Source organism: Festucalex cinctus, chromosome 13 (genome assembly GCF_051991245.1).
Source record: "Festucalex cinctus isolate MCC-2025b chromosome 13, RoL_Fcin_1.0, whole genome shotgun sequence".
In the NCBI taxonomy this organism is placed as follows: domain Eukaryota; kingdom Metazoa; phylum Chordata; class Actinopteri; order Syngnathiformes; family Syngnathidae; genus Festucalex; species Festucalex cinctus.
In genome coordinates this window covers 72710-98876 of record NC_135423.1, presented here as the reverse complement: position 1 = coordinate 98876, position 26167 = coordinate 72710, and the positions used below count along the sequence as shown (strand labels likewise).

Sequence of the window (26167 nt, the reverse complement as noted above, 5' to 3'; positions counted from 1 at the left end):
TTTCTTCTTCTGACCTGTTTATCATTAACAATGTTAAATGTTCATTTGTAACCTGTGTTTGGATTCCAAGCCATGGTTAGCTTGTTTTGAATGACGATTTCCAATGATGTCATTCTGTAATGATGCTTTGAAGCGTGTGAAATTTGGATTTCTTTATTCGCGACGCCTTCGCCTTTCAACAGATGACAGCATCTTGTAGCGCCCCCCAGGGTTGCCCCTACTCATGACATGACATCATTCTTTTGTCTATTTCCAGCGCACTCCTTACTGTATATGCATCACCGTTATTTATAGACACACTTGTGTGTCTTTTTGTGTGTGTGCGTGTGTCAACAGGGGAGGAAGAGGAAAGCATGACCGTTTCCTGTTGCAGCTAGAAAATAAAGCAAACAGGAAATGAGTAGCACAAGTTTCCGAGAGCCTGACCGGGAACCAGAGGAGACCGTTGGGCACCAGGACCAGAACCGCCATTCCAGACCACAACACGCAAACGCGCAATTGCAGGAGAAATGTTGGAGTCGTGAGGGGAACGTCTTGGAATGTTCCTCTGATCATCGCAACGCGAGAAGAAGAAGAAGAAAGGTAAGAAGTTGCTTCTCTTCACTGATTGGCTGCTGAATGAATGGCCGACTGGATCCGATCCAATTCACATTTTTGCAAAGTGTACTTGAAATGGCAGCAGATTGCGTTTGGAGCAAGCGTGACGGAGGGGCTCAAATGAGGCTTTCAAGTTCAGGTTTGCTTTCAAATCAAGGTGACATGCTTCACTTCAAGCAGGTTGCATTGTGGGTACTGTGCAGACATGACATGAGGACAAACGCGTGGAAATGGAAAGATGAGATGGACGGATACATTCGACATCTGCTTCACGCTACACACACACGTGTGCGCTCATCAAGTGTGTGTGCTTGCAGGGCTGGCCCTGGAAATAGGCCAACGAGGCGGACGCCATCTAGTGGAGGGGTGCCAAATTGCAAGGCAAAAAAAGAAAAAAAAAAATACCCTCGTTTTCTCAACCTAGACAAAGTGAAATCTCTTCTGAAAGGTGAATACGAATCAAATATTTCCCAAGCGAGATTTGAACCAACACACGCACGGCAAATATTTCACTTGTCAGCCAACTTGGCTCGTTGAAAATCATGACTAATGAAAGTACTACATTCATTTCGATGGAACAATGCAACTCATGATATCCAGTGGAAGAATGCAAAAAATAAAGACATCAAATTCACCCAATAGCGCCACCTAGGCATGCAGTACCTGTCATTCATTTGGATGGAAAAGTGAATCTAAGCTAGTTGGTATACACGCAATCACGCATCATAATTGCCATGGATACACTTGCAATATACAGTCGGAGGTGGGATTGGAACCCGCGACCTCCTGATGACCTGACGATGCGTTTTAGCACGTGCGCACCTGAGAAGTATCACAGCGCTCGTACTGACAAGTTGCATGTATGGAAGTGGGTGTGGAAAGCAGGACCTTGAAAAAGTTCAATGTCAGTCCCATTGGAAAAAGTGACGACTGTAAGTACTCCACATTTCCCCAAGATGGCGTCAATTTTTGAAGCTAGTTGAAATGTTATGTGAGAGTTATTACACGGGAAAAAAGTGTGGAGAGAATTAAAAAAAAAAAAAAACATGTCAGCATTCCTACAATAAAGATGCGATGATCACCTGGCGCCCCTGAAACTGCCCCGTTGACGTGTTGCAGTTTGCAGCGAACGCTTCGGCGCATCATCTCAGCACGTCAAAAATGAAAAAGGTGGAAGGAAGTCGCTCAACTATCATTTGTTTATGAAAATCCACGTGAAACTCGCGTTCGCCTCTTAGCTTGCTTGTAACTTGTTTCCGCCAGCGTTACATCAATGCTGCTCCAAGCTTGATGGCGCTCAAATCAAGCCGTCAGTCCGGTCCACATATCTGCAAATACATTTCCAGAAAAACAGAACCGCCTTCACTTATGCTAGATGGAAAGAAATAGATTGGAAAGGCAGACTGATTTTGTTTTTTGCATACTATCTGTGAATCATCTTGTGACTAGCAAAGTTTTACTCTACATTTGTATATTTATGCGTGCGTCAAAAAATGTTGAGAATGGTCAATATTGTCAATCGGTCAATATTTCAAGGCAAAGCATCAATCCGGCGAATGCGCAGCAAAATAAGCGTCCGTCAAAGTTTCAGTCATTCAAAGCGGGCATCCGTCACTGTCAAAATGCTCAAAATGGGACATCCGTCATTGACGGATGAGAAGCCGATTCCGTGTCAGTTGCTCAAACTTTCCTGTCAATTGTCAACAAAAGGGACGTCCGTCATTGGCCGACCTTTCGTCAGGATTGACGGATGCCCACCTCTCTATTGATAGAGATTTTTTGGATGACTTTATTATGTCTTTTACAAATATGTTTGACAGCATTTTGGAGTTGTTCATGATGTCACTTAACGCAAATTGCACTAAACAGTTGCCTTGCATTGTATTTATGAGATGTGAAATTTGGTGTATGCATATATGTGTGTGCACCAAATTACCTGCATGCTTGTGTTCATATATGTTTTCACGTGTGCAAATGTGTGAGTGGAAATTGCCTGTATGCGCGTGCGTGCGTGCGCGCGCACACGCGTCACCTCATCCATCAGTCATCAGCTGCTTATACACACACACATTGTACTTTTCCTGCTGGTGGAGTGGGCGTGGCCCATTTAGAGGGCGAGCATGTGACCTTGAGAAACAGGAAGTAGACTTGTCACTCAGCGTCAGCCAGTGATGATGAAGCCGACATTTCCGAGCAGCGGTGAACGCGGCACGACGCACAGCTCTGACTGAGTCGCGCTCGATTCTTCTGGCTGCTTTTGCTCCTTTTTCCCTCGAGGGAACCGAACCGAACCGAACCGAACCGAAGCGCACAGCACAGCACAGCTTCTCTCCGGGAGTCTCACTCACTCACTACTTGTTGTTGTCGTGAGCATTTGAAGCCACCGAGCCTCCAACATGGCTTGCAGCGGTGAGTGAGCGTCTTCACTTGTTGGCTTTCAATTCAAAGAAGGAGTTGAAAGTTGAGGGGCTTCACCGAACACATTTGATCCAATCAATCAATTACGTCATTGTTGCACAGGAATTCATTTATTACGGGGTCAGTAAACGTAACATCTCTCAAGTTTGTTTTGGAATGTTTACACTTTGGGCGACTTGTTTTCAATATTTAGTGATTTGAATTATTGTCAATTAAAAGAATAGTTTGTATTCATATATTGATTTTATTTTTGTTGTTGGAATTTGCAATGTCATAATCGCTGGCTGCGATCAAGATTGTAGAAAACTTATTGCTACTAACTTATTAACTACTTGCTGATCATTGACAGGCATATGGTTCATCGTTTTTATTTCACGTCGATCAAAAAACACCTGTTTGAGTTGTATTTAATGCTTTTTTCTTTCTTTCTGAGAAGCACTTGAAGGTTATGAATGGCTTAACAAGCGTGTTTTCCTTCAAATATTCCAAAGTGGAACGTTCACTCATTTGGTGCATCATGCATCCATTCACAGCCATAACAAAAATGGATAAGAATGGTCTCTTTTCATCATTTTTTTAGTGGTTGACATTTGTAAGATTTTGAGTCTCCAAGCATAATAATAATAATAATAATAATAATAATGATATATCTGATATTTGGGCATTGTTGTTGTCATGCGGCTTCTAATCAAGTTGTTGCTGGTGGTGTGTTCAGGTGTCTTGAGCAAAGTTGGTAAAACGGTTTGCAGGCTGACAAGCGGTATCAATGATCGACTGCGATAGACAAAGGATCTTGTTTGCATGCGAGATGACTCAGACAAAACATTCCCGGGAATTTTCTCACTTGTCAAGGAAAGACAAAAAGTGTGTGCGCGCGCACGCGTGTTTGTGTGTGTCCCTTCAATGACATGTTCACGCTGCGTTTGCTGGCACATGAAAAGTTGACATCCGTCTTTTTCATCTCTCCATTTCCTGCCCTTTTGTCCAGTAATGAATGAATGAATGAATGAGCCAGAAAGAACTCAAAAAACGTGTGAATGATGCTTGTTTTTTTTTTTTAAGAAATCAAAACAGACGGGGGTGTTTTTTTTGTTTTGTTTTTTGTTTTTTTCTTTTTGCTGAGGTTGTCATGTTTCACTTCCTGGTGCAAATCAAAGAACTTTCCGTTGAACTCGTGTGACCCCGGAGGCTCATGACAGCTCGCTGTTGACCTCGCGCTAGCTGCTAGCTGCTAGCTGCTAGCTGCTAGCTGCTAGCTGCTAGCTGCTAGCTGCTAGCTGCTAGCTGCTAGCTGCTAGCTGCTGGCGTCCGCCGCTGTGGCACGCGTCCATGAATGAAATGTCATTTGCTTTTTCTTCAAGAGAATTTGAATGACAAATGAAATTTCTGTGCAAAACAAATCTCAGATTGGATTTTTTTTTTGTCTGTGTCACCTCGCTAACTTCATGCGGACTTTGAGCTGTAATAAACGTCGGCACGCCCGACTGTAAACGCATCCACTCGATGGAGGCTGCCATTGAAAGCAACACAATAATATACAGTGGGTAGAAAAAGTCGACACACCCCTGTTCAATTGTTTGTGATCTTAAAAAAATGACAGCAAACATTTTTCCTCCATTAATGCGACCAAAAAAACGAAGAAAATATTTTGGGATTTTTCAATTCTTTTTGTATTTTTTATTGTTCCTTTTTATGTCACAAAAAAACTGCCATTTGAACATGTGTCTTGACTTTTGATATCACACTATCAATATTCAAAGACATCCACGTCCATAAGAGGAGTTTTGACTTTGATCCGGGATCAATGATTGACTGCTGATCAGTCCAGGACGAATCCTCCAGACAGCAATTGTGGGCGGGGCATGCTACCCAGTGACATCACCAAGGCGCAACTTGACAGACGTCCTGGGTGTGGCCATCATTCCGGTCATGTGACTTTTGGGCCTGGCCACAGATGTTTCTGTTCACTTTTTGATGCTGAGCAGACATTTTTCTTTGGCCAAAGTCACCAAAGATCCCAAAGAATGACTCATTGATCCTTTCGGAATGTCAGCCTGCAGGCCGCATTCATCATGTGGCGCGCTGCTGCCTGAGATTACGGTGGGATTTTCCACTTCAGTGCACTCGGTAAATGCACACTGCTCACCTGAATGAGTCGCTTGATTTGGTAGTGATTTCAAAGTCCGCCATTATGATTGAAGCAGCCGTTTTCCATTCCCATCGTTTGCTTTATTTCCTGTTCAAATTTGGCCCTTCAATTCTTCATTCTCTTCCATAACGTTCCTCGAAAGCGTACCAAAATATCCCTTTCGCACGTCACATAACACGTGACGACGCCATGTTAGGCGTTTGCTGCGCAAATACAAGACGAGCGGCGAAGAGGAAGTGATGATAAAGTTGACAGGAAGCGCTTCTGACTTATTTGTGCCTGTTGTGTGTTCCCGGCTGCTTCCTTTGACATCGGCAGCTTATCTGCACTGTCGTTAGTCACGGACGAGCGCGGTTGGTCAGGTCAAGAATGAGGTTTGGGCTGCCGTCTGATTGGCTATCGTCTTCTCTTTTCCTGTTTGTGCGGTGACACTGGAAGGTGACAACCTCTTGGCGTGCTCAAACGGACGCTCGCTATTGGAGATGAACACAAGTCAACTTCTTCCAACTTTTCAATGCATCCTGTTATGATGGCCATCAACACACAATTCCTTTGTCCAGTGGGCAAACTCTTTTTGTCTCCCTTTCCAGGGGGCAGCACTCAAGCAATTTAGCAACAAAAAAAAAAGATCCCGTTCAGTTTTTGCCATGGGTCCTTCAGATCTATTTTTTTAGATTTTGATCGCCGTGTTTTGATCTGTGAAAATGGTGGTGACGGCTGATTTGTCAAATTTGTGTCAATGAGCAAACTGCTTCAAACCTAAAATGGCCGACTTCCTGAGTCCTTGAGACTTTTTGCTGCACCCTGATACGATTGACATGTCCACCCCGTTTAGTGTGCTTTTGGGGAAAACGCGTGTTGGGGCATATTTTTTTTCTGAAAGGGATATTGAGCCATTTTCAGCAGGAAAAAGTTAGTTCCGATTTTGTCTATAATTAATGTGCTAACTTCATTATTTTTCATGTACAATGAAAACCTTTCAAAAGGAATTGTTCTACTTGTTGTCGCCTGATGATGACATCAGCCGTGCTGAGGAACGACCAATCATGGCTCACCACAGCAAGTATTAATTGTACATGAAAAATAATGACGTGACCAAATTCATTCTGGACAAAATATGAACTTTTCACTGCTGAAATTGTTCAATGAGTCAAGTATTCCTTTTACTTTTCATCGGATGCTACTGAAGGAATTTGCAAAAAAAAAAATGGCTGCTTCAAACCAAAATCGTTAATTTGCGACCTCGCTTGTCTAAAAATGACATTCTGATTGATATGAGTTATGCAGCCAAATCCGGCCGTTTTTGTCCAACTCAGGGCGGCCATTTTGCCACTTGCTGTCAGTTGCTCAGGGATCAGGCAGCCACCCATCACAGCTGACCTGTTTTCTGAAGCTGACAAAGTGTGATGTCATTTTCACTCGACAGCAAGTGGCAAAATGGCCGCCCTGAGTTGGATAAAAAGGGCTCGATTTTTCTGTTGAACTCGTATTCCACTAACGCAAGATTAAGCAGTATTTCGACGAGTGGGGCTGCATACAAGCTCCCTTTTTGTCCAAATGTTTTGGGGGTGTTGACTTCCCCTTGAAGACGTTTTGACGCGTCTCCGCCCGTTTTTGTACGAACGGCCACATGAGTGGAGACGGCGCGCTGCGGCGGCGCCGCTGGCCGTTTGCCACCGACGGGCACCCGGAGCGTCTCAGTGGCGCCCCCTTCCTCCGCCCCGCCGCCTGTTGATGTCCTTCACACTATCGCCGTCCTTTCCGCTTCATTGTTTGCGTCGGCACGCTTCCGCGATGCCCTGCGACCCTCTTGAAGAAAACAGCGCGGCGGCTCGGCGTGCGTTTCCGGGCCTGCCGCCGGGGCTGCTGGGTATTTATGGAAGTTTCCCGCTCTGCATTGACACGTTTGTGTGTGCGTGTCTATTTCTGGCAGCAGCGGCGTGTCCTGCGCTGGTGAAACTGGAAACTAACGACATCACAACATCCGCGTATGCACGCACATGCATAGAGACAAAAAAAAAAGAAGAAAGTCTTTGAATCCTTTATTATATCATATAACTTGAATGGACAGTAACAGAATGAATAAATAAAATAATAGCAACAGAAAGAACAGAACAAATACTGACTGTTCCTGTGCGCTTTGGCCTCTTGGGGGCAGTGTGGTGCATCCATGGCGCACACACTTCAAGTGAGTACAGAAGAAAGTTTTTTGAATCCTATTAAAACAACTCGTTTTTTGTTTTTTTTTACACCCTGTGTTGTGAATTTGTTGAATTTATCTCATCTGTGTGTATGTGTTCCCTCTTCCCTCAAGATTTATGTGTGGATATTCGTCACTTGAAGGAAAAACACTCCCAAAGTCAATGCGAACTTCCTGTTAGCATTTGCCAACTTCCGGTTAGCGCTCGGCTAGCGATGTTTTCAAAACGAAGATGAATGTTTTGTATTTAAACATACAGTGGATGTCATTCTTAATGTTGTGTGTTTAGTTTGACAGTTAACTCCAATTGCGGTGTCATGAAACACCTGAAAGGACGCTTAGTGACACCAGAATAACTTACGCTACACACTTGCTAGTTGCTAATGCTACGCAAGCAAAATGGTGTGTTCAGGGTACTTTCACAGAGTCAGAAACTTGATTGTTCTTCTGTAATGTTTGAAGGGGGAAATAATCGTCCATTTGGCTCAGTTGGCCGATGTTTGAAGGCCAATAAAGAATTCTCACGCAGTCGTCAAGCGTCGTCACGCCCTAACCTGCCACGCCCTCTGTTTCAGGCTCCTCCCCGCCCCCAGCTCCACCATGCCCATCCTCAAGAACCTTCCGGTGCGCCTGAAGGGCGGCGGCCCCACTTTGGACAACGCCCTGTTCATTCGCAGAATGAGCCTCAACATCAACCCCCGCCACCGCAACCCCTTCGACCACCGCGATGACGACGACGACGACGACGACAGCCGCGGAGACCCGTCCTGGTCCCCGGCCGGATCCTTCCTGGACGGCAACGTTCCCGGCGACCGCAACCCCTTCGAGGACGAGGAGGACGAGAACGAGGCCAACGAGGGCAAGAAGGCCAAAGGGGGAAGAGGGACCTCGGGGAAGGCGTCCTTCATCAAGTCGCCCCTGAAGACTTTGGGCAAGCTGGGGAAGAATTTGAGACTGTCGGGACGAGGAAAGGACGGCACGCCGTCACCGCAGGGGACGCCGTCGCCGGCGGACAAGAAGAAGAGAGGTCGCAGGAGCTCAGAAGGAAGTCTTCTCAAGTAAACAAACACACCCGAGTCCACAACACTTTGCGCAGGCGCGGTAACGGGAAGACTCGAAATCTCCTGCAAATTTTGTGCAGGTGAAAATTGGGAAAATGTTGTCAGAACTTGCCGTTGGCGCTTAACGGGAAAGTACGGATTTGGTCCTCAACGTCACGCTTGCACAGTTATAAGAAAACGTGGCCAGATGTTTGCGCATGTGCAGGGACTTAAATTGTCGTCCCAAAAATTGCAATGGAATCCAAAGTCATGCAATGACAGCAAAAGGTTCGTGCACACATTCACAGGAAATGTTTGGGAACAGAACAGGGAAAAATGGGAATATATTTAATCCCAAGTAAATACCGTGACGAGAAAAAGTTTCAAACTTTGAAATATGTAGTCACAACTATATACAGATACCGGCAGTGAAAAACTTGAAAGATCCGAATTTGAAGTCCAGGCCAAGCCAAGAAAACGGTGAGTGTGACTTTGCGCAGGTGCAATGACTGAAAATGTTGGAAATATTTAGTGCAGTAACGGGGACAGTTTTGGGGGATGACACGTCTGAGTTTGCAATTTGCGATCCTAACTTGCGCAGGACTCGTGACAAAAAGACAAAATGTCATCATGAGGCACAATCACGGGAAAAGCTCCGAGTTTGCCAAACAGTCGCACGGACGGTTTTCAATGCTTGGTTTTGGGAAACGGGAGGAAAAAGTCTCGGGTTTCCCATATGGGACGGTGGTCGTAACGGCAAACGTTCTCCTCTGCAGGTTTGCGGGCAAATATCGCGACACGCTCAGCTTCCGCAAGGAGTCTTTGGCCAACGCCGAGTTGAATTGTTCGGAGAGCGAGTGCGACTCGTCCAGCCGCCGACTGTCCTTCATGAAGATGGTCGGCCTGGGCAAGGCCAAGCGAGAGCCGGGGGCGGAGCCCTCCTTGCAGGGTCCCGAGGACCAGCCGGTGCACAAGGAGCTGGTCGTGGAAGTCAAGACCCGGGAACCGCTGTCAGGTAACACGGACATGCGACCGTCTCCTTTTGGGGGGAATTGCTACACAAGTTTTGCTTTTGCTTTCTGGGACCGTTCTCGATGTCCGACGTGCAAACGTTTTCTTCCACGATGAATGTTTTGAATCTTCTCTTTGCGCTTGTTCCGACTGGGAATGTTCAACAGTACGTTGGTTCAAGTGTGGGCTTGTTGTCATCAGATCGGCTGACGCGTGCTGATGTATGATTTCCAAACATGATCCTGTTTGCACCTTCATCAGGGTTGTGTACCGTCGACACACGGCCGATAGCGGGGACGCGCCCGCTTTCTCCCCTTTCACGCCGTCTCCACGCTGAAAGTGGCCCGGCTAAACGTGTCCTTCAGAGGACCTTTCCAAGCTAACAAGAACCAACAAGGTGTTGTTGGGGTTCTGCACGTTAGCGTGAAGAACGCAATGTTGAAAGATGAAGAGATGAAGTTCTCTGCCGGCTTCTGATGGCCACACCAAGATAACGAGGCAAAAAAACAAAACAAGAAAAAGACACGGTTGATCAAAAATTGAACTCAAAACGGCAGCTTAAACTCAGCTCAAGCCAAGATTTCTTACATCGGAACACTCAGCTAATATTAATGCTAATGCTAACCCTAAAACGCAACCCAAAATATCAGCCCAAACGCAACTTTTCATCCACCAACGCACAACTAACTCCACTTCTAATGTTCATGGCAATTCTAGCTTTCTTTTTAACCTTAACATTGAAGTCAAAACGGAGCCCAAACTCGCCTCGAGCTTGCCAAGGTTTCGTCTCTTGGAATACGCAGCTAAGTCTAATGCTATTGCTAATGCTAATCACGATCGGTGTCTGTTTTCAGTTATCTAATCATAACATGACTCCAACATTCCTTTTAAATGTGAAATGTCAAAAGTCATTGAGCAGTGGAAGCTTTAAAACGCCGTTAATGGTTTCCATTGAGTCCTTGTGGTGTTCTATCACTTTAAGACGCTCACATTGCGTCTGATGGGACGAGTCAATGATTAGCGTGTCCTTCGCTGCGCCGCCATAAAAGTCTGACTTTGCGTTAATCAGTCCAAACACGCCTCAGAGTGCAGAAAGGCGGCACGGTTCAAAGTCCGCCCTGGAGGACCTTGTGATGACGCCGCAAAATGGGAAAATGATTGATAAATCAACGTGTATTTCCTGGAAATGTTCCATGTTCTTTCTTTTTTTTTTTTTTTTTTAACTATTATGGCCTTGGGTGGCGCTTGGGCGTTCCATCGAGATGATAACTTTGTCATTTAATCCACAATACATTTGGCGGTCACCGCCCAAGGAAATGCCGACTCAGCTGTCAGTAAATGAAATTGAGTGTACGTATGGCGACGACGGAATGAGGAAGCAGGTGAAGGTGGATGTGGATGCGAAGACGTTTCCTGCAGCCGAACAATAAACGCAGTGTTCATCACATGCGTGCGTGTGCGTGTAATATCGCCTCCACTCTTCTTCCAGTCCAAAAGTCATCATCTCTCGCCAATATTACAGTTTGGCGCTATCACGACTTTTCAATGGCTTGATTGAACAAGACAAGTAAATGTGTAACAAGCACGACACAGCACACCGTTAGCCGGCTATAACGGTTAGCCAGCTATAACGGTTAGCCGGCTAACGGTTAGCCGGCTATAACGGTTAGCCGGCTAACCGTTAGCCGGCTATAACGGTTAGCCGGCTATAACGGTTAGCCGGCTATAACGGTTAGCCGGCTATAACGGTTAGCCGGCATCCTCCTGAGCCAATCAACCGTCAACTCTCTCGATTCTCATTCGCTGCCTCCCAAGTCACTTACCAGGCCAGGACGTTATTCCACATTTCAACTTTAGCAGATGCGCGTTTGAGCGGAAGATGAAAGCTGCCATGTTGGAGGCACGTTGTTGTGTTTTACTCGTACTCTTCCTTTGTGTGCGTAGACGCGTGTGTGTGTTTGCCATCCTGCCTTCCTGTGTGGACGCTGAGGCAGACAAACATCTGCCACAACATCTGCACATCCTCACTGGCGCGCACGCACGCACGCACCCGTTTCGGGCCGGCGTGTACATTGCGTCCTTGCTTCTTTTCTTTCCTTGTCGTCTCATGTTCTTGTCCTCGTCTCCTCCGGTCCTCATCTAAGCATCCTCGTTTTCTTTGTTGTCTCTTTGTGACCTTAACTCCCGCTTTCCTTTTTGGCCCTTCAATGTTTCAAATTCACGCTCATCGTCGTCATCGGAAGGAAAAGGTCACTTGGCGGTGAAGCGAGCGGAGCACAATATTGTTTCTTTTTCGCTCATGTTTTTGACAATATGGAGAGCTTGATATCCCGATAATACGGTACGGCGACGTTTGCCTATCGTTGGGGAGACCTCCTCATGTCTCGGTGTCCTGGCGTCCTCCAGTCCTGGAGATCCTTCAGCTGGTGAAGAAGCGCGACCTCCTCCTGGCCGACGCCCACATCCTGGAGCTGGAGCAGGAGTGTAACGGGCCCCGGGCCGGCCCCTCCCCGGAGGAGGCGGCCAGCCCGTCCGCCGGCGCCAAGGACGGCGGGCGGCGCAAGGCCAAAGACGTGGAGCTGCTGTACGAGGAGCTGCAGAAGGAACTGTGGGCGGTGGTCCGGGAGTCGCTGCGCTCGCCCTCCGCCGGACCCAACCTGGGCTTGGTGGTGGAGGTGAGAGGCGCCGGCGCTGCGCTTCGGCGCTGCGCTTCGGCGCCAACTTGACTGGACGTTGCGGGCTGTCTTCAGGTGCTGCAGCAGGAGGAGCTGGTGGACGTGGACTGGTCGGCGCCGGGCGGGCCCAGGCCGCGGCAGCTGAAGCGGCGCTGGAGGGAGGCGGTGGAGGACGCGGCCGACGCGTCGCTGCCTCAGCGGGCCGACTTCACGGCCGGCGAGCTGGCCGGCTACCTGGACCGCATCCGGGCTCGCGTGGTCGACGACCTGGACGCCGCCAAGAGGAACGTGGTCAAAATCTACCCCGAGGAGTACCGGGCCTGGCCGGTGAGACGGCAAAGTTTCAACCGAATGCAGCTGAGCGGATGTGCTTCGAAATGGGGGAAAAAAAATGTTTTCAGACAGCATCAAAGAAAAAGAGACGCCTCGATTCTTTGATTGCCAAAAACGTTTAAGGACGACGAGTAAAGTCACGATGCATGCCGCCATAAACGTTAAATGACGTCAACTACATTTTTTTTCCCCCCCTAATAAATGAGCAGTGCAGCGCTGCCTGGTCAGTGGGTTGTGGAATCAAAAACACCCACTAACTATGGCCAGCAGATGGCAGCATTGTACGTCCTTTCAATGGGCTGCCGGTGTATGAAATGAGAATGAAATATGACGCAATCTGATGAAATGTTTTCAAGGATGATGTGAACCATCAAATTATTTTTCCTCACATGAAACCGAATTCACAGAGCGTCATGAAACAAAAAATATTTGTGTCAAATTCGCTATTGGGGAGAAATCTTGCTCTCATTTTGTTTTTTAATAGATATCACAAAAATCGGGCATCGGTATTTAGTACTTTCCTCAAAAAAACAATATCCTTTTCATTTTTTTTAATTTGTGACCTTGCTTGCAGGTGTACATGCAAAGTTACCACCAGGCGGTTGCTAGGCGACTGCAGGCCATCACCAAGCAGCAGCTGCAGATCACCGACATTTACTCGCTGCTGGACTGGCTACACAACATTTACAACAGGTACGCACAAACGCCGCACACGTTCTGCATGTGCGCGTGTTGATTGATGTCGTGCGCGTGTGTTAGGGATGTTGTGGCGAAGGTGTGCGTGTCGGACCCCTTGCGAGATTCTCACCTGGGACCTGTGCTGCCTTCGGACGTGGTGGACAGGCTGGAGCAAGACTGCCTCAACTCTGTCAGGGTGAGACACGCGCACACCAAACGCACACCTGGGTGTGATTGATGGCAGCTTTTGTTTTGTCTTGCTTGCTTTCTTTTTGGCGAGTTGGTCACGTCGAAGGGCAAATGTGTAGCTTTGGCGCCACCATGTGGCCAAAGAGCTCTGTTGGAGCGAGGGGAGGAGCTTCATTTTGTCAGGTTGTCGCCTCTTGTCAAAAACAAAACAAAAAAAATGACTTTGTACCGTACTTCATTTTGATGAGCCATAGTTAGTGGGTGTGTCTGTGTTTGTTTGATTGTTTGTTTGTTTGTTTGAACGAAACGGGCCAAATGCTCATTGAGCAGGACAGCGGAAAGCCAAATGTGGGATTTCCCAGCTGGCGGCAAGGTGCGTTTGTTTGACCTTGCGGCTTGTCCCTGCCCGTCCGTGCGCCTGCAGGCCAAAGTGACCACCGAGTTGAGTCAAGTTCTGGACCAAGAGGAAAGAAGATGGACGGAGACGCTCAACGTGGAGGAGTACCACATCCCGCTGGCAAAAACCATCATACAGGTGACCGTCCTCGCTCTTTTTGTTGTCACGGCAACACAGCCGCACACGCACACGCACACGCACACGGTTTGTTCCGTCCGCTCGCTTTTGTCAATCTGCGATTCTCATCGGGATTATTTTGTGCTTCACTTCACGCCAAAATCAACATGAAGCAACTTCCTCTTCACAAACACTCTGCAACGGCATCAATACGGGAGCAGACAGCGCCCCCTAGCGGCCAGAACAAAAAAGAACCTTTTGAATTGTTTGTTTTTTAAACATGTCTGGTAAATCTTTTCATACATTGAATAATATTTCCCCCCCATACATACAAGCTAAATATTTCTTTTCTTATTTGAATTTGTCACATCTATAGTTCAATATACTATTTTCATATGCAGTTTTTTGCACATTGACACATCAATAATGTTATACAATATACAGTAAATATGGTTTTCTATTTATCTGTATACCGTAAATATTTGACTATAACTGTTATGTGAACTATACAGTACATGTGCAGTTTAGTTTGGTGCTTTTTCGCAGCGGCTGCAAGTTGACCTGGAACGTTCCGCCTCCATCAACGCAAGTTTGGGCTCCAGAGTGGCTCAGTGCAGCCTCAACGGCTTGGCCGACTTCCTGTACAGGTACGCGCACCCGAGCGCATCCGAGCGAGCGCACCCGAGCGAGCGCACCCGAGCGAGCGCACCCGAGCGAGCGCATTGTGCGGCTGACGCGGCGCTCTCCCAGTTTCCAGCGCAAAGTGGAGATGTTTCACGAGGGGATGCAGAGCGGAATGCTGGGAGAGCACGAGGACGGCTACGTGTCCAAAAGCGTGGCGCTCGTCAACTGCTGCCCGCCCTTCAGGTTTGCTTGGCGCTTTTCGCATCGCGCAGGTCGCGGCTGTCGTTTGATGTGGTGACCACACGAGGGCGCTGATGTGCCACCTGTCTCATTGGCGCGCAGAGGTTTCGTTCAGCGTTGCGTTCCCTGCCAGATCTCGTCCAGGACGGCGGCCAGTGACGATTCGCTGCGGCGGGCCGACAGAGCGCTTGACCGCATCGTCCAGCAGGGGGTGCGAGTGCTCTCGGAACGACTCTTCCTCCACATCCGGGTAACGCGCACACTCATTTCAGCCGAGTGTGTTTCTTGGGCCAATGATTCATGAACCCGAATTGTCAGGGGGGGAAAATGGCAATAAATATTGCTTACGTCTCATGAACAACATGAATGACGGCCATGTTTAAATAGGGTTAGCTATCCATTCGAATGGACTCAATCCATTCGATTTCCATTCACGACAGTTCAGTTCGATTTGGGTTTTTGTTTTCCGATTTGATTCACTGTACCCTGATTCATTATGGAACATCAAATCTTCTTAAATATCAACTCCAGAAACATTACATTTCACATGTAATTTTGTGGAGGAAATAACTTCTAAAATGATTTAGTTTATTAACTCATATGCTCCCCAAAACGTATAAATACGTTCTATTGTAAATATTTTTTGTTTGTTTGTTTTTTATTCTATAGCATCAAGAAGGCTTTGATGCAGCCTCTCAATTGCAAAGAACGGTTGAAGAAGTGGTAGTAATTACACAAACGGCCCAGCAGGTGGCAGCAGAGTAAAGGAGATCAACCAAGACCAAGTTGGGGGAAAAAACTCAATGACTCACAATTAAAAATCGATTTATGAATAATGATGAAACTTAGCTATATTCTAATGCTAATTGCTGCAAAAGGTGAACAGATAGAAATATACGTTTGTTTCTTTCCTGATGAAAGAACAGACTTGAATCTTTCTTTTGGTAGATTCCATGTTTTGATAGCAATGGAAAACAATATTTTGTGGGCCTTTTAAAATCGGTCCAAATCCAGTCAAACAGTCGCGTTGCTTCTGTGAAAATGGCGGCGAGCAAATGAGTTGAAGAAAATGAATGAATATCATTGAAAAAGATTGTGAATTGTCATAAAGTCACATCAAAAATGGCTTTTAGAGTTGTATTTTCAAGTTCATTTATGTGGAAAAAAAAGCGATATTCAAATTGATTCCTTTTTTTTAAATCTATCAGGTTCAAAAAGGAAACTTGATTTTTTTTGAAAGGCAGCCTTATGTTGAAATGTTGATTTGTGTGTGCGTGTTGCGCGTCAGCCGCTGTTCGAGCGCTTGGTGAAGCGAAAGTGGCTGAGCAACACGGAAACGTACGAACAAATCGAAGCGGCCATCAAGGAACACTTTAAGAAATATCGTCGGATGGAAGCCCCGCCCTACCAGGTACACACACACACGCGCGTACGGCAACTTTTGGGGGCGGAGCGCGTGTGACCGAGCGATTGTTGCCTTTCAGCTGCTGGTGGCCGACATTCACCGGCGCGTCCTGATGGAATATCTGCGCTCGGTAATGCGAGGGCGAATCATCTGCACGTCGCTGAAGATGAGGAAGAGGATGGCCGGGCGCCTCCGAGACGAAGGGCGGCAGATCAAAGTGCTCTTCAAGGACCTGGTCAGCGCTTTTGTGAAATCCTTCTTTTGCTTTTCAAATCAATGCTGACTGACGCTCGCATTCAGCAAAGCTAACGTGCTCATCGAGCGGAAGACGCTTGAAACGGTTCCAAAAGATCGTGAACACCAGCGGTTTGCGTTGCAACGTCTTCTCTGACCTGGATTGCGACCAATCCAGAAAATCGCTATCATTGATGTCCAATCAGATTTTGGGTGTGGCCATCACACATGCAAACCATCAGCTATGGCGGTTTTTTGGTCCGATTTCAAATTCACCTCTGTGGATGTGACGTCATCATTTTTCTACTTCATCATCTTGCAATGTTCACTCTTCTGATTGGTTGAGCTTAATAGTCTTGTGCACTTCCCAGAATGGTTAATAATTTTAAGCTAAACATGCTAAGTGGCTAAAGCTGGCAGTCGAAGATGAATGTCATAGAAAAATTCATAGTTAACACAAAATAAATAAATAAATAAATGGGACATTGTTGAAAACCGTTCCTGGCTGAATATCGAGTCATCAAAGCGAGCTAATTTTCTACGGATGACTTCAAACTAGCGAACTGAACATGAAGTGGTAAATTCTAGCTTAGGGTTAGGCTTGTTTTTTCGAGCAGATTATATTGTCAACATGATGCAAGGAAGCTCAAATGAGCAAAGTGTACAAAGGAAAAAAGATCAAATGAGCTAACCATGGTGATTAGCCCAAATGAGCTCAATCGAAAGTGGGCAAAAGTTGTGTAACTTTAGCAAGACATTAGTTAAGATTAGCTCGCTTCATCGTCATTCATATTAGTTAACAGGATGTCAAGCATCTCAAGCACACTTGTCAAAACTAGCTAAGCTCACGCTAGCTACATGCTAATTGTGAAAACCTTTTTTTTTTCCCCTCCCCATGTTAATATAGCTCGCTGCATTTAGATGTATGAAGACTTTAAAAAAAAAAAATTCCAAAAGTATAATAACCCTGTTATGTCTTTGAAATGTTATTTTGAGTGAGCTCAAATAAGCTTTTGATGAAGACTGAGCAGCGACGTGGAATCCTATTTTGCGTGCGTGCGACAGGAGTCTCCGTCGAGCTGGTTGGATGGACTTCTGTCTCACATCTCGGAAGTCATCCAGCTGGAGGACGTTCCGTCCATCCAGATGGAGGTCGGAGTTCTGGTCCGAGAGTTTCCGGACGTCCGGTGAGTCGGAAATCTCCTCTTTCGCGAGCGGTCCCGTCGTTTGCACGTTTGACCACCAGGCGCCGTTTTTCCTGCCGTCCAGGAAGAAGCACGTGTCCGCCATTTTGAACATCCGCGGTATGACGCGGCAACGCGAGCGCCAGGAAATCCTCAACGTGGTCAAGGACATCGAGAGCGGCGCGGGGTCGGGCGACGGCGAAGGCGCCGCGGGTCCGGCCCGCATTAGCCGCGACCGCGCCCTCTTCTCCGAGGTCGCCGTCACTTCCGAGGTGCACTGCCTGAACGTGGGCCTCAGCCGCATGGCCCTCGCCGCCTCCTCCTGCTACGCGGCGCTGCGAGCGCGCCCGCGGAAGGCTCGCCGGACGTCGGCGCGCGACAACCCCGACGACGTCCTCTGAGGCGGCGAGGTCGCATCTCTTGCGCCTTTCCGACAAAGACGTCACGTGGTTTTGGTGCCCTTTCATGGCTTTTGAAGACAAACGTTAGCTCGACGCCTCCACAATTTCGATTCCTTCCGCTTCGACTCAGGCTACGTTGACGCTAAGCTACGCTCGGAGCAAGTTTTGAAGACACGTGGCGCCCTCCAAAACGATGAATGGATGAGCTACAGCAACGAAAGATGAACAGATGCTTCAGTGGATGGATGAATGAAGAAGGTGACAAGATGAAGAGATGGATGGAGTCATGATGGACGACCACCAAAGTCAATCGATAGCTGGGCCATCCTAATGATTTGTTTTTCTTAGCTGAATTTGACATGCAATCATCTTTTTACCAACATTCCTAAATTTCCTGAAAGCACCTTAGCCAACAGGATCCCGTCTTTCTTTTTCTTTCTTTCTTTCTTTCTTTCTAACTTCTATTGTTGCACATGAAGAAAAAAATGCCTAGAAATATGAATCATGGTACTAGATGACGTCATACTGATTGTATTGAAAATGTAAAATGTGGGACATACAAGTTTAAAAACAAAAACAAAAAAACGTTTGAGTGGATAATATGATCATTGAGTAAAAAAAAATAATACGGGAGGGAATGCAAATAACTGACCTTTAATGATTATCTTTTAATACATTCAGATTTCTTTCTTCTTAAGGATTTCTAAGATCAACAGCGGGAAATAAGACTTTAACGCACACATAAGTTATTAGCAGTGAATGACGCTGATTCTCGTTGGTGGAAATATTTGCTTTGAATGAGCGTCTTGTTGAAAATGAAATACTGGGCACGCTTTTCAGGAGAAGACAAATGAAAGTTTACTGACTCCTCATCTATTGACTTTGTATATGTGGATTTATGTAAATTGATTAACAACAATAAAAGCAGATTATGTCTATCCAGTTGTCTCCTTACGATCAAAAACGTGATGGAAGATCCCCCTTATAGTAAATAAGGATAGGGGAATGAAGGATTCTGAACGCACATTTGTCCCAAATGTTATTTTAATATGATTTATGCGCCTCTCCTGTTCGTATTTGAGGGACTTATTAAACAAATAGGTCCGGTGTTGTACACCTGTTTCTTAGCCGACTCAAAAACATGGGAAGAGCTACAGGGGCGTGGCGCCATTATGCGTCATTACGTCACACGGCGGACTCAACAGTGACCCGGATGTAAACATCGCAGCCATATTTGACGTCCTGAATGCGGATAACCATCCCGAAAGATTGACCGTTTTTGTTAAAAACGGCACCCGAATACGCCAGACGTACTTTTCTGCTTCATTCTAAGGATCTTTTTTAAAACTTTACATTTGTCCCGCTGAGCTGCCTTGAGTCTGGATGGAGCGGCCGAGTGACTACGAGGCGGCAACCGCCGAAACTTTCCGCTCGCAGGCAGCGCTCATTCTGGAGGTGGCGGTGGAGGCAGCCGTGGGGGTTCTGCACAGGAGCCTCGTCGGTGGGCAGATGGACGCTTCAGACGGAGACGAGCTGAAGGTGAGCGGCTGTGTTTTGCTGTAAATCACAGCAGGAGTGAAGACGAGGCTGGAAGTTTATCTGAGAAGAGTACAGAAAAAGGGCCAGATAACAATCCCGTCGTCACTTCCCTTTTCGCCGAGGCGAATAAATCAACAACACCGCCAACGCCAAGTAGCTGTAGTTTATTTTTCATTGACGTCAATAAAATATCTAAAATCCCATATTATAGCAGCTTATTTGTATGCATTTCATCAACTCGACCGTGGTTACTTTGCACATTCGAATTGGTGAGACGTGTTCTGCGCTCCACTACAGAAGAGGGCGCCATTTCGTTTGTCAAATAGCTCAAACATTTCTACAACGGTTCCTGCTTTCATTTCCCCAGGTAGGGACTGGAGTTCACTCTCGAGTCGTGGTCCCCAACCCCCGGTCCACTGCTTGTGACATCTTTTCCATACTAGGGCAGCACATATAGATTCAAAATAATACAGTAAAAATATATACTGTATATTCTGGAATGCTGGCTTCGATGCAAACAGCAGAGTAAACGAGCCAAAAAAATGAAAGCACATTCTAAAAACATATGGAAGAATTCCCTTCCCAGTGGCGCAAAATGTGGTGAAAAATATACTCAGAGCCTCATCATGTCCGCTTTCTCTGCAGGATCAGCTAACAGCCATCTTGAATGTGGGGATGAAGGAGGCCCTCCGCCAAATATGCAGCATGTTCAGACAGCTGGTGGCAAGCTTGATGAAGGAGAATGACAACTTGCAAGTCAAAATGAGGCACTTCCAGGCCGAGCTGAGTTCAAGGGACAAGCAAACGTCCGCGGCGGAGAAAACGCACAGTAAGAAAGTCGAAGCCAAGTCGTTTTTCATGCACACACAGAAGAATGTTTCAGATCCGTTTTAACCCAGGCCAAAATATTCTCATAAGAATTGTCTCATGTCATATTATGAACTACAGATATGTATGGGGTATATGCCACGGAAGAGGCGGGACTTTTTTTTTTTTTTTTTTTTGCTGCAACGTGTGGGCTGCGTCAAAAATTCTTGTGCTTCCGACTTTGTGCCCCTCGGTTGCACGTTGGCAACCCCGACCGGAAATAAACTGATGTGCAAAATCACGTCCCGCCTCTTCCGTTCCTATAGGGGACTGTTTTAGGATCGGCCATGGGATCATGCTTCATAAGCCTAAACTAAATCTGATATTGTTTATTGTAATACAGATGAATTTATTGCTTGTGTTTGTAAAGAAAAAAAGGACATGGTAAGAGGACCTTGAAAAAAATAATTGCATCAAAACGGCTACAATTAGACTGAAACGGCGTGTCAGGGTTAGCGGTAAGTGAGCATATTTGTTTTTGTCTCTCAGCAGCAGACGCCAAGCGACCCGTCGCCGCCCCCATGAGCCTCGCCATGTCCATCATCAACTCGGCCAGAAAGTCATCTGGAGAAGCGAGCGGCGGTTCGGCGCAAGTTCCTGTGGTCATCATCGCCTCGCCGCTTCACGCCGCATTCACGGTGCCGAGCAGCCCCTCGGTGACGCCCGCATCTGAGGACAACCTTGAGGATCACGCGCAGGGTGAAGTGATGTCACTTCCTGCGGCGGATGGGCAGCTGAAGCCTGAGGTGATCATTTATGGACATCTTTTTTTCTTTTTTTTTTCTCCATGTTCCTTCACACTATAATGTCAGTTTTTTTGTGAGACTAATGATGTGCTGGATATGCATTTGTTGTTAAGGAGGCTGAGAAAAGAGCAGAAGCAGTTGAAGTGAAAATGGAAAGCGAGGTGGTGGCCCTCGCACAACCAGGTGAGGCGATGGACTCGATTTCAATTTCCCTTATGCCATGAATAGCCAGGGTTTTTCCCCGCTCAAATTGAGGCAGTCATCCTGACTATGATGGGTGACTAACGAGATCAGGTATCGCTGCCTTATTTGAAGGTATCGGTACTCACAGCGATGACCGATTTTACGATCAGGGACCACAAATGATATGAATACAAAGTTGTCATTCATGCAATTTTAAGCAAAAAATAATATATCGGGATGTAGGGGTCTTTCCTTAAAATAATCTGTCATTTATGGGTGGGGAATTTCATTTACTAGTGGTATCAATATTTGGTATTATTATAATAATAATTTTATATAATTCATCTGCGATTGGCTGGCGTCCAGTCCAGGGTGTACCCCACCTACTGCTCAAAGCCAGCTGAGATAGGCTCCAGCACCCCCCGTGTGAGGAATAAGTGGTCAAGAAAATGGATGGATTGATGGATATATGATTATTTTTTTATTTATTAATTATATTAATGACCGTATTAATACATTATAAATTCAAATTCATAATTTATAAATAAATATTATTATAATTATTTTCATTTCATGATAATTAATATTCTTATTAATAATGATTAATTAACAATAAGAATAATGTAAGGTGGAGGTGGCTGCCTCTGAATTTTCTATGCAGGAAAAAACCTGCTGATAGCATCACTGACCGTCCGTCCGTCTGTCCTTTTGTCTACTGATCAAATTCAAAATTCAATTTCTGATCCATGATTTGATGCAATTTGATTCTTTTACAATACAAATGACAACAATATTAAATCTAAATTCTAAGGCTGGGTATTGTATTCGATTCCATTTCAGTTCTTTATGTTGCGATTCATGTTGGATTTCAATTGGATTCAGTAACAAGTAAACGTCCACGAGTACATTTGGACAATTTTGACATCTGTGACCGTGCCGTGTGAACATATGCGGTCGGTTCTCCCAATGCGCGTTGTGGCGATCTTGTCCTTGACTGAAAATGTCTTGTTGACGACAGGTGCGAGCGAAGAAGACGCCAAGGAGCAAGAGAACAAGCGGCGGCGCGAGCTCTACAAGCACAAGCGCTTCTTCTGCCAGCAGTGCGACAAAGGCTTCCACCAGCGCCACCAGCTGAGGAAACACACCTTGCGCCACGACAAGCCCTTCCCGTGCACGCTGTGCGACAAAGGCTTCTACCAGGTGTGGCGGGGGGGCGGGACCAAAAAAGGATTTGCGCCGATACGGAGTCGGTATACGTCATGGATCAGAACTTTCCACACCAGCGATTCTCAAAGTTTGCCATGAGAAACCACGCAGGCTCCCTCTAGTGGTGCAGAAATGAAATCACCACATGAAATCTACAAACTGGGAAGTATTTCAATCATTGAGAGAGTATTGAATAGATTTTAAGAATATTTTGAGAGTACTCGAGTACAGCGTTCCCTCATTTATCGCGGGTGTTACGTTCTAAAAACTACCCGCGATAGTGCAAGTCCATGTTAATTAAAAAAAAAATATATATATATATATATATATATATATATATATGTTTTCATTTATTATATATGTTTTTTTTCGTGGTGGTATGATTTTTAGTTTTTTATAAATGCTTTTTATTCGTCATATGTTTTTTTTGTTTTTTTTTATTGACATTCATTTTTTTTCCCATTAAAGTACCGGTAAGTTTTTTTTATTTACTTATTATACAGCACAGTATATATATTTTTTTGTGTATTCTGAATGTTTATTTTATGATACTATATTTTTTCATTCCGATAAACAAGGGAGCACTGTATAATTAAGCTTTATTTTTATGTATAAAAATGTTGTCTGGATCACGCGTGTGTAACTAAAGCTTGGATTGTTTTGTTTTGTTTTGCTTTGTTCCCAGGCCGCAACGCTGCACAAACACCAGCAGGCGCACCGCCTCCGCGAGGCCCAAGAGCGCGACCCCGACAAGATGGTGGCGTGCGAGCAGTGCCATCGCAAATTCCGCCTGGCCCGGCAGCTGCGCGCCCACCAAGCGTCGCACCGGCCGGAGAAAACGCCGCTGCGCTGCGCCACCTGCGGCCGCGCCTTCGCCTCGCCGGCCGTGCTGCGCTACCACCAGATGTCGCACGCCGCCGTCAAGCCCTTCATGTGCGACGTGTGCGGGAAAGGCTTCCTGCGCAAGAAAAGTCTGCGCGAGCACCAGACGGTCCACACGGGGGCGCGGCCGTACCCCTGCCAGACGTGCGGCAAACGCTTCTCCACCGCCGGCAACCTGCGCGTGCACAAGCGCTCGCACTCGGACCGCCGGCCCTTCCAGTGCGGCCAGTGCGCCAAGGCCTTCAAGTGCCGCGTGGGCCTGCTGCAGCACGCCGTGGTCCACACGGGCGAGAAGCCCTTCGTGTGCCAGACCTGCGGACTGGCCTTCGGACTCAAGTACAACTTCCAGAGACACCTGCGACTCCACAGCGGAGAAAAACCTTTCAAGTAAGATTTCCGCTTCCCAACGAACCAAATGGCTTCCATTGCAGCCGCGCCTTCTTTTTCCACTGCGAATGGCGCCCGCCTTAGTTTTCATGCGGCTGCTTTGCGCATGATTGGCTTTTCTGTTGGTCTTTTTTTTTTGGTGGACGTTTTGTCCCGCTTTTCCTAAATTGATTTCCGTCTATTGCGCAGCCCTAATTTGACATCAATTGCAGTAAATATCTGCTACAAGCTTTGAAGACAAAAGTAGAACATTGTGATTATTTGCAATGAATCACGATGAACTCGTTCCGTCCGTTTGCTCCTAGCGGTATACTGGATTTGGACAGATATATTCTGTTCTATTGCTATCAACACATCTAACATACCAAAAGAAAGATTAGAGTCCCTTCTTTCATTCGGGAAAATAAACTATGTTGATACCTCTTTCCATTTTGCAGCAATTAGCATTAGAATGTAGCTAAGTTTCATCATTATTCACGTTTCTGCGGGAAAACGCTGACCAAAAGAGCTTCTTGTTTTGAATAACTACCATTGCTTTAAGCCACCTCTTCATGTCAGAAGCTGCATTGCAGCCTTCTGTATGCTCTTGCATAAAAAAAAAAAACATTGAAAAAAAATACGTTTTTGGTTTGAATAAGTTAATTATGAAAAATTGTGCAATTAATTAGTTAAAAAAAAATTTAATTGTTTGACAGCACTATATATTTAAAAAAAATAGTCTACTGATGGACCAAAATGATGCCTTTTATTTTGTATTTTTGACATATTTTTTTCCCGATTTGAAAATGAGATTGCACTCCATTGTGATTTCAGTTTGAATTGCTCTTGTGCGGCAGGTGCGACAAGTGCGGCGAAGGCTTCTCGGGGACGTGGGCCCTGAAGACGCACATGCTGGTGCACGGCGTGGCGAAGCCCTTCATGTGCGACCTGTGCGGCAAGACCTTCTTCTACAACTGCCAGCTGCAGAAGCACCAGCTGCTGGTCCACGAGAACAAGGAGCGGGCCAGGAGCGGCGGCAGGAGCCGCCGGCGCCCGTCGGCCGACGCCAAGGCCTTCGGCTGCAAGAGCTGCGCCAAGACCTTCGGCAGCGTGGGCGCGCTGCGCACGCACGAGAAGAGCCACGCCGAGCGCAAGGAGTTTGCCTGCGACACGTGCGGCAAGTCCTTCCACCTGCGCCACCTGTACGTCTACCACCTGCGGCAGCACAGCGGCGACCGGCCGCACGTCTGCGCCGTTTGCCAGAAGGCCTTCCTGCTCCAGTCGCAGCTGCGCCAGCACGAGCTGCTGCACACGGGCGCCAAGCCGCACCAGTGCCAGCAGTGCGGCAAAGCCTTCAGGACGCCGCAGAACTACCACCGACACCTGCTGGTCCACACGGGCGAGAAGCCGTACGAGTGCGGCGCGTGCGGCCGCAGGTTCCGCCAGTCCAACCAGCTCAAGTCGCACGCGCAGATCCACACCGGCGTCAAGCTGTACCCGTGCCGGAGCTGCGGCCGCGGCTTCTCCGACTCCAGGCAGCTCAAGAAGCACCGGTGCGGCGACGGGCCCGAGGACTCGCTCGGCTCCGCCGGCAAATGCCGGGAAGACAAGAGCGCCGCGTTCCCCTGGCCTGACGCTTTTGTCAACGAGTGATTCATCACGGCCGCTCCAGATAAATGCGAGAAAAAGCCACGCTATGATTCGCTCCTCCGGAACAAATAAGTGCTTGCGCCGCCTGAGACTAGAAGAGTGTTGTCTCGCAGAGGCACCGCTGAATGATTCAACGAGTGATTCGCGCAAAATAAAGATGTGCTTAGCTTAGCGTCAATAAGACAAAAGGCACAAGAATTCCGGTTTGGAAAGCAAAAACCTGCCTGAATTCCTGAATTGTGGCTGCTTTTGTGTAGCATCAACACTTCCACATTCAACAATGCCAGTTTATCACAAGGATGACATTACGGCCAATCACAGTCCTGTGGGAAAGAACGTTTTGTGTCCGTTTGATGTACACTATTTATGAAATGATTAGAATAATATCATTAAAAACAAACACCAGCATTATTAACTCATTCACTCCCGGTGACAAGTATACTTGTCAATTATAATTTTTCAGAGTGAGGATAGATGGGAAGAATCTGATTATGCTCCACTGTAAATGTAAACAACTTTACTGATGCCTAACCACCTAACAGTAGATGACATCATTGCCCCCATTTTATACGAAATAAATACAGTTAAAGAGTCCATTGGAGAAATGGCTGTATTTTGGCAAACCTACATTTTTCTACTGTCAATTATAAAGGAACGGGACAGGGCAAAAAGTATTCTATTGTGGCATTTGGTCGTTTCGGCTTATATAGAATTATTGAACGTAATATCGCGTGGGTAATGAACATTTTTAAATTTTCTAAAATGGATGGTAGTGAAAGAGTTAAAGAAAAAACAATAAAAATGTGCTTTGTTTAAATCTGTTTAAAACACATTTT

General features: G+C 46.5%; 2 protein-coding genes across 6 annotated transcripts; both read left to right on the top strand.

Moving 5' to 3' along the window:
• Positions 1–377: 377 nt before the first annotated feature.
• exoc3l2b (exocyst complex component 3-like 2b) lies at positions 378–18830 on the top strand. 4 transcript variants are annotated; one of them, XM_077542168.1, is made up of 15 exons: positions 378–582; positions 7940–8422; positions 9181–9419; positions 11822–12090; positions 12166–12417; positions 12998–13116; positions 13183–13297; positions 13715–13825; positions 14351–14451; positions 14555–14671; positions 14771–14918; positions 15957–16079; positions 16153–16308; positions 17373–17494; positions 17577–18830. In XM_077542168.1, the coding sequence occupies exons 2-15, from the start codon at positions 7965–7967 to the stop codon at positions 17890–17892; spliced, it is 2646 nt and encodes an 881-aa protein (XP_077398294.1). In that variant the 5' UTR covers positions 378–582; positions 7940–7964; the 3' UTR covers positions 17893–18830. The 4 variants fall into 4 exon arrangements, with proteins under 4 accessions (XP_077398294.1, XP_077398291.1, XP_077398293.1 ...); XM_077542165.1 differs by lacking the exon at positions 378–582 and adding an exon at positions 2743–3006; XM_077542167.1 differs by lacking the exon at positions 378–582 and adding an exon at positions 4948–5142.
• A 118-nt stretch (positions 18831–18948) lies between these two features.
• LOC144033829 (uncharacterized) lies at positions 18949–25742 on the top strand. Of its 2 annotated transcripts, none has more exons than XM_077542170.1 (7): positions 18949–19431; positions 20077–20260; positions 20791–21044; positions 21158–21227; positions 22246–22427; positions 23119–23702; positions 24539–25742. In XM_077542170.1, exons 1-7 carry the CDS (start codon positions 19276–19278, stop codon positions 25332–25334), a joined length of 2226 nt encoding a protein of 741 aa, XP_077398296.1. In that variant the 5' UTR covers positions 18949–19275; the 3' UTR covers positions 25335–25742. The 2 variants fall into 2 exon arrangements, with proteins under 2 accessions (XP_077398296.1, XP_077398295.1); XM_077542169.1 differs by having other exon boundaries at positions 20788–21044.
• The last annotated feature ends 425 nt before the right edge of the window (positions 25743–26167 follow it).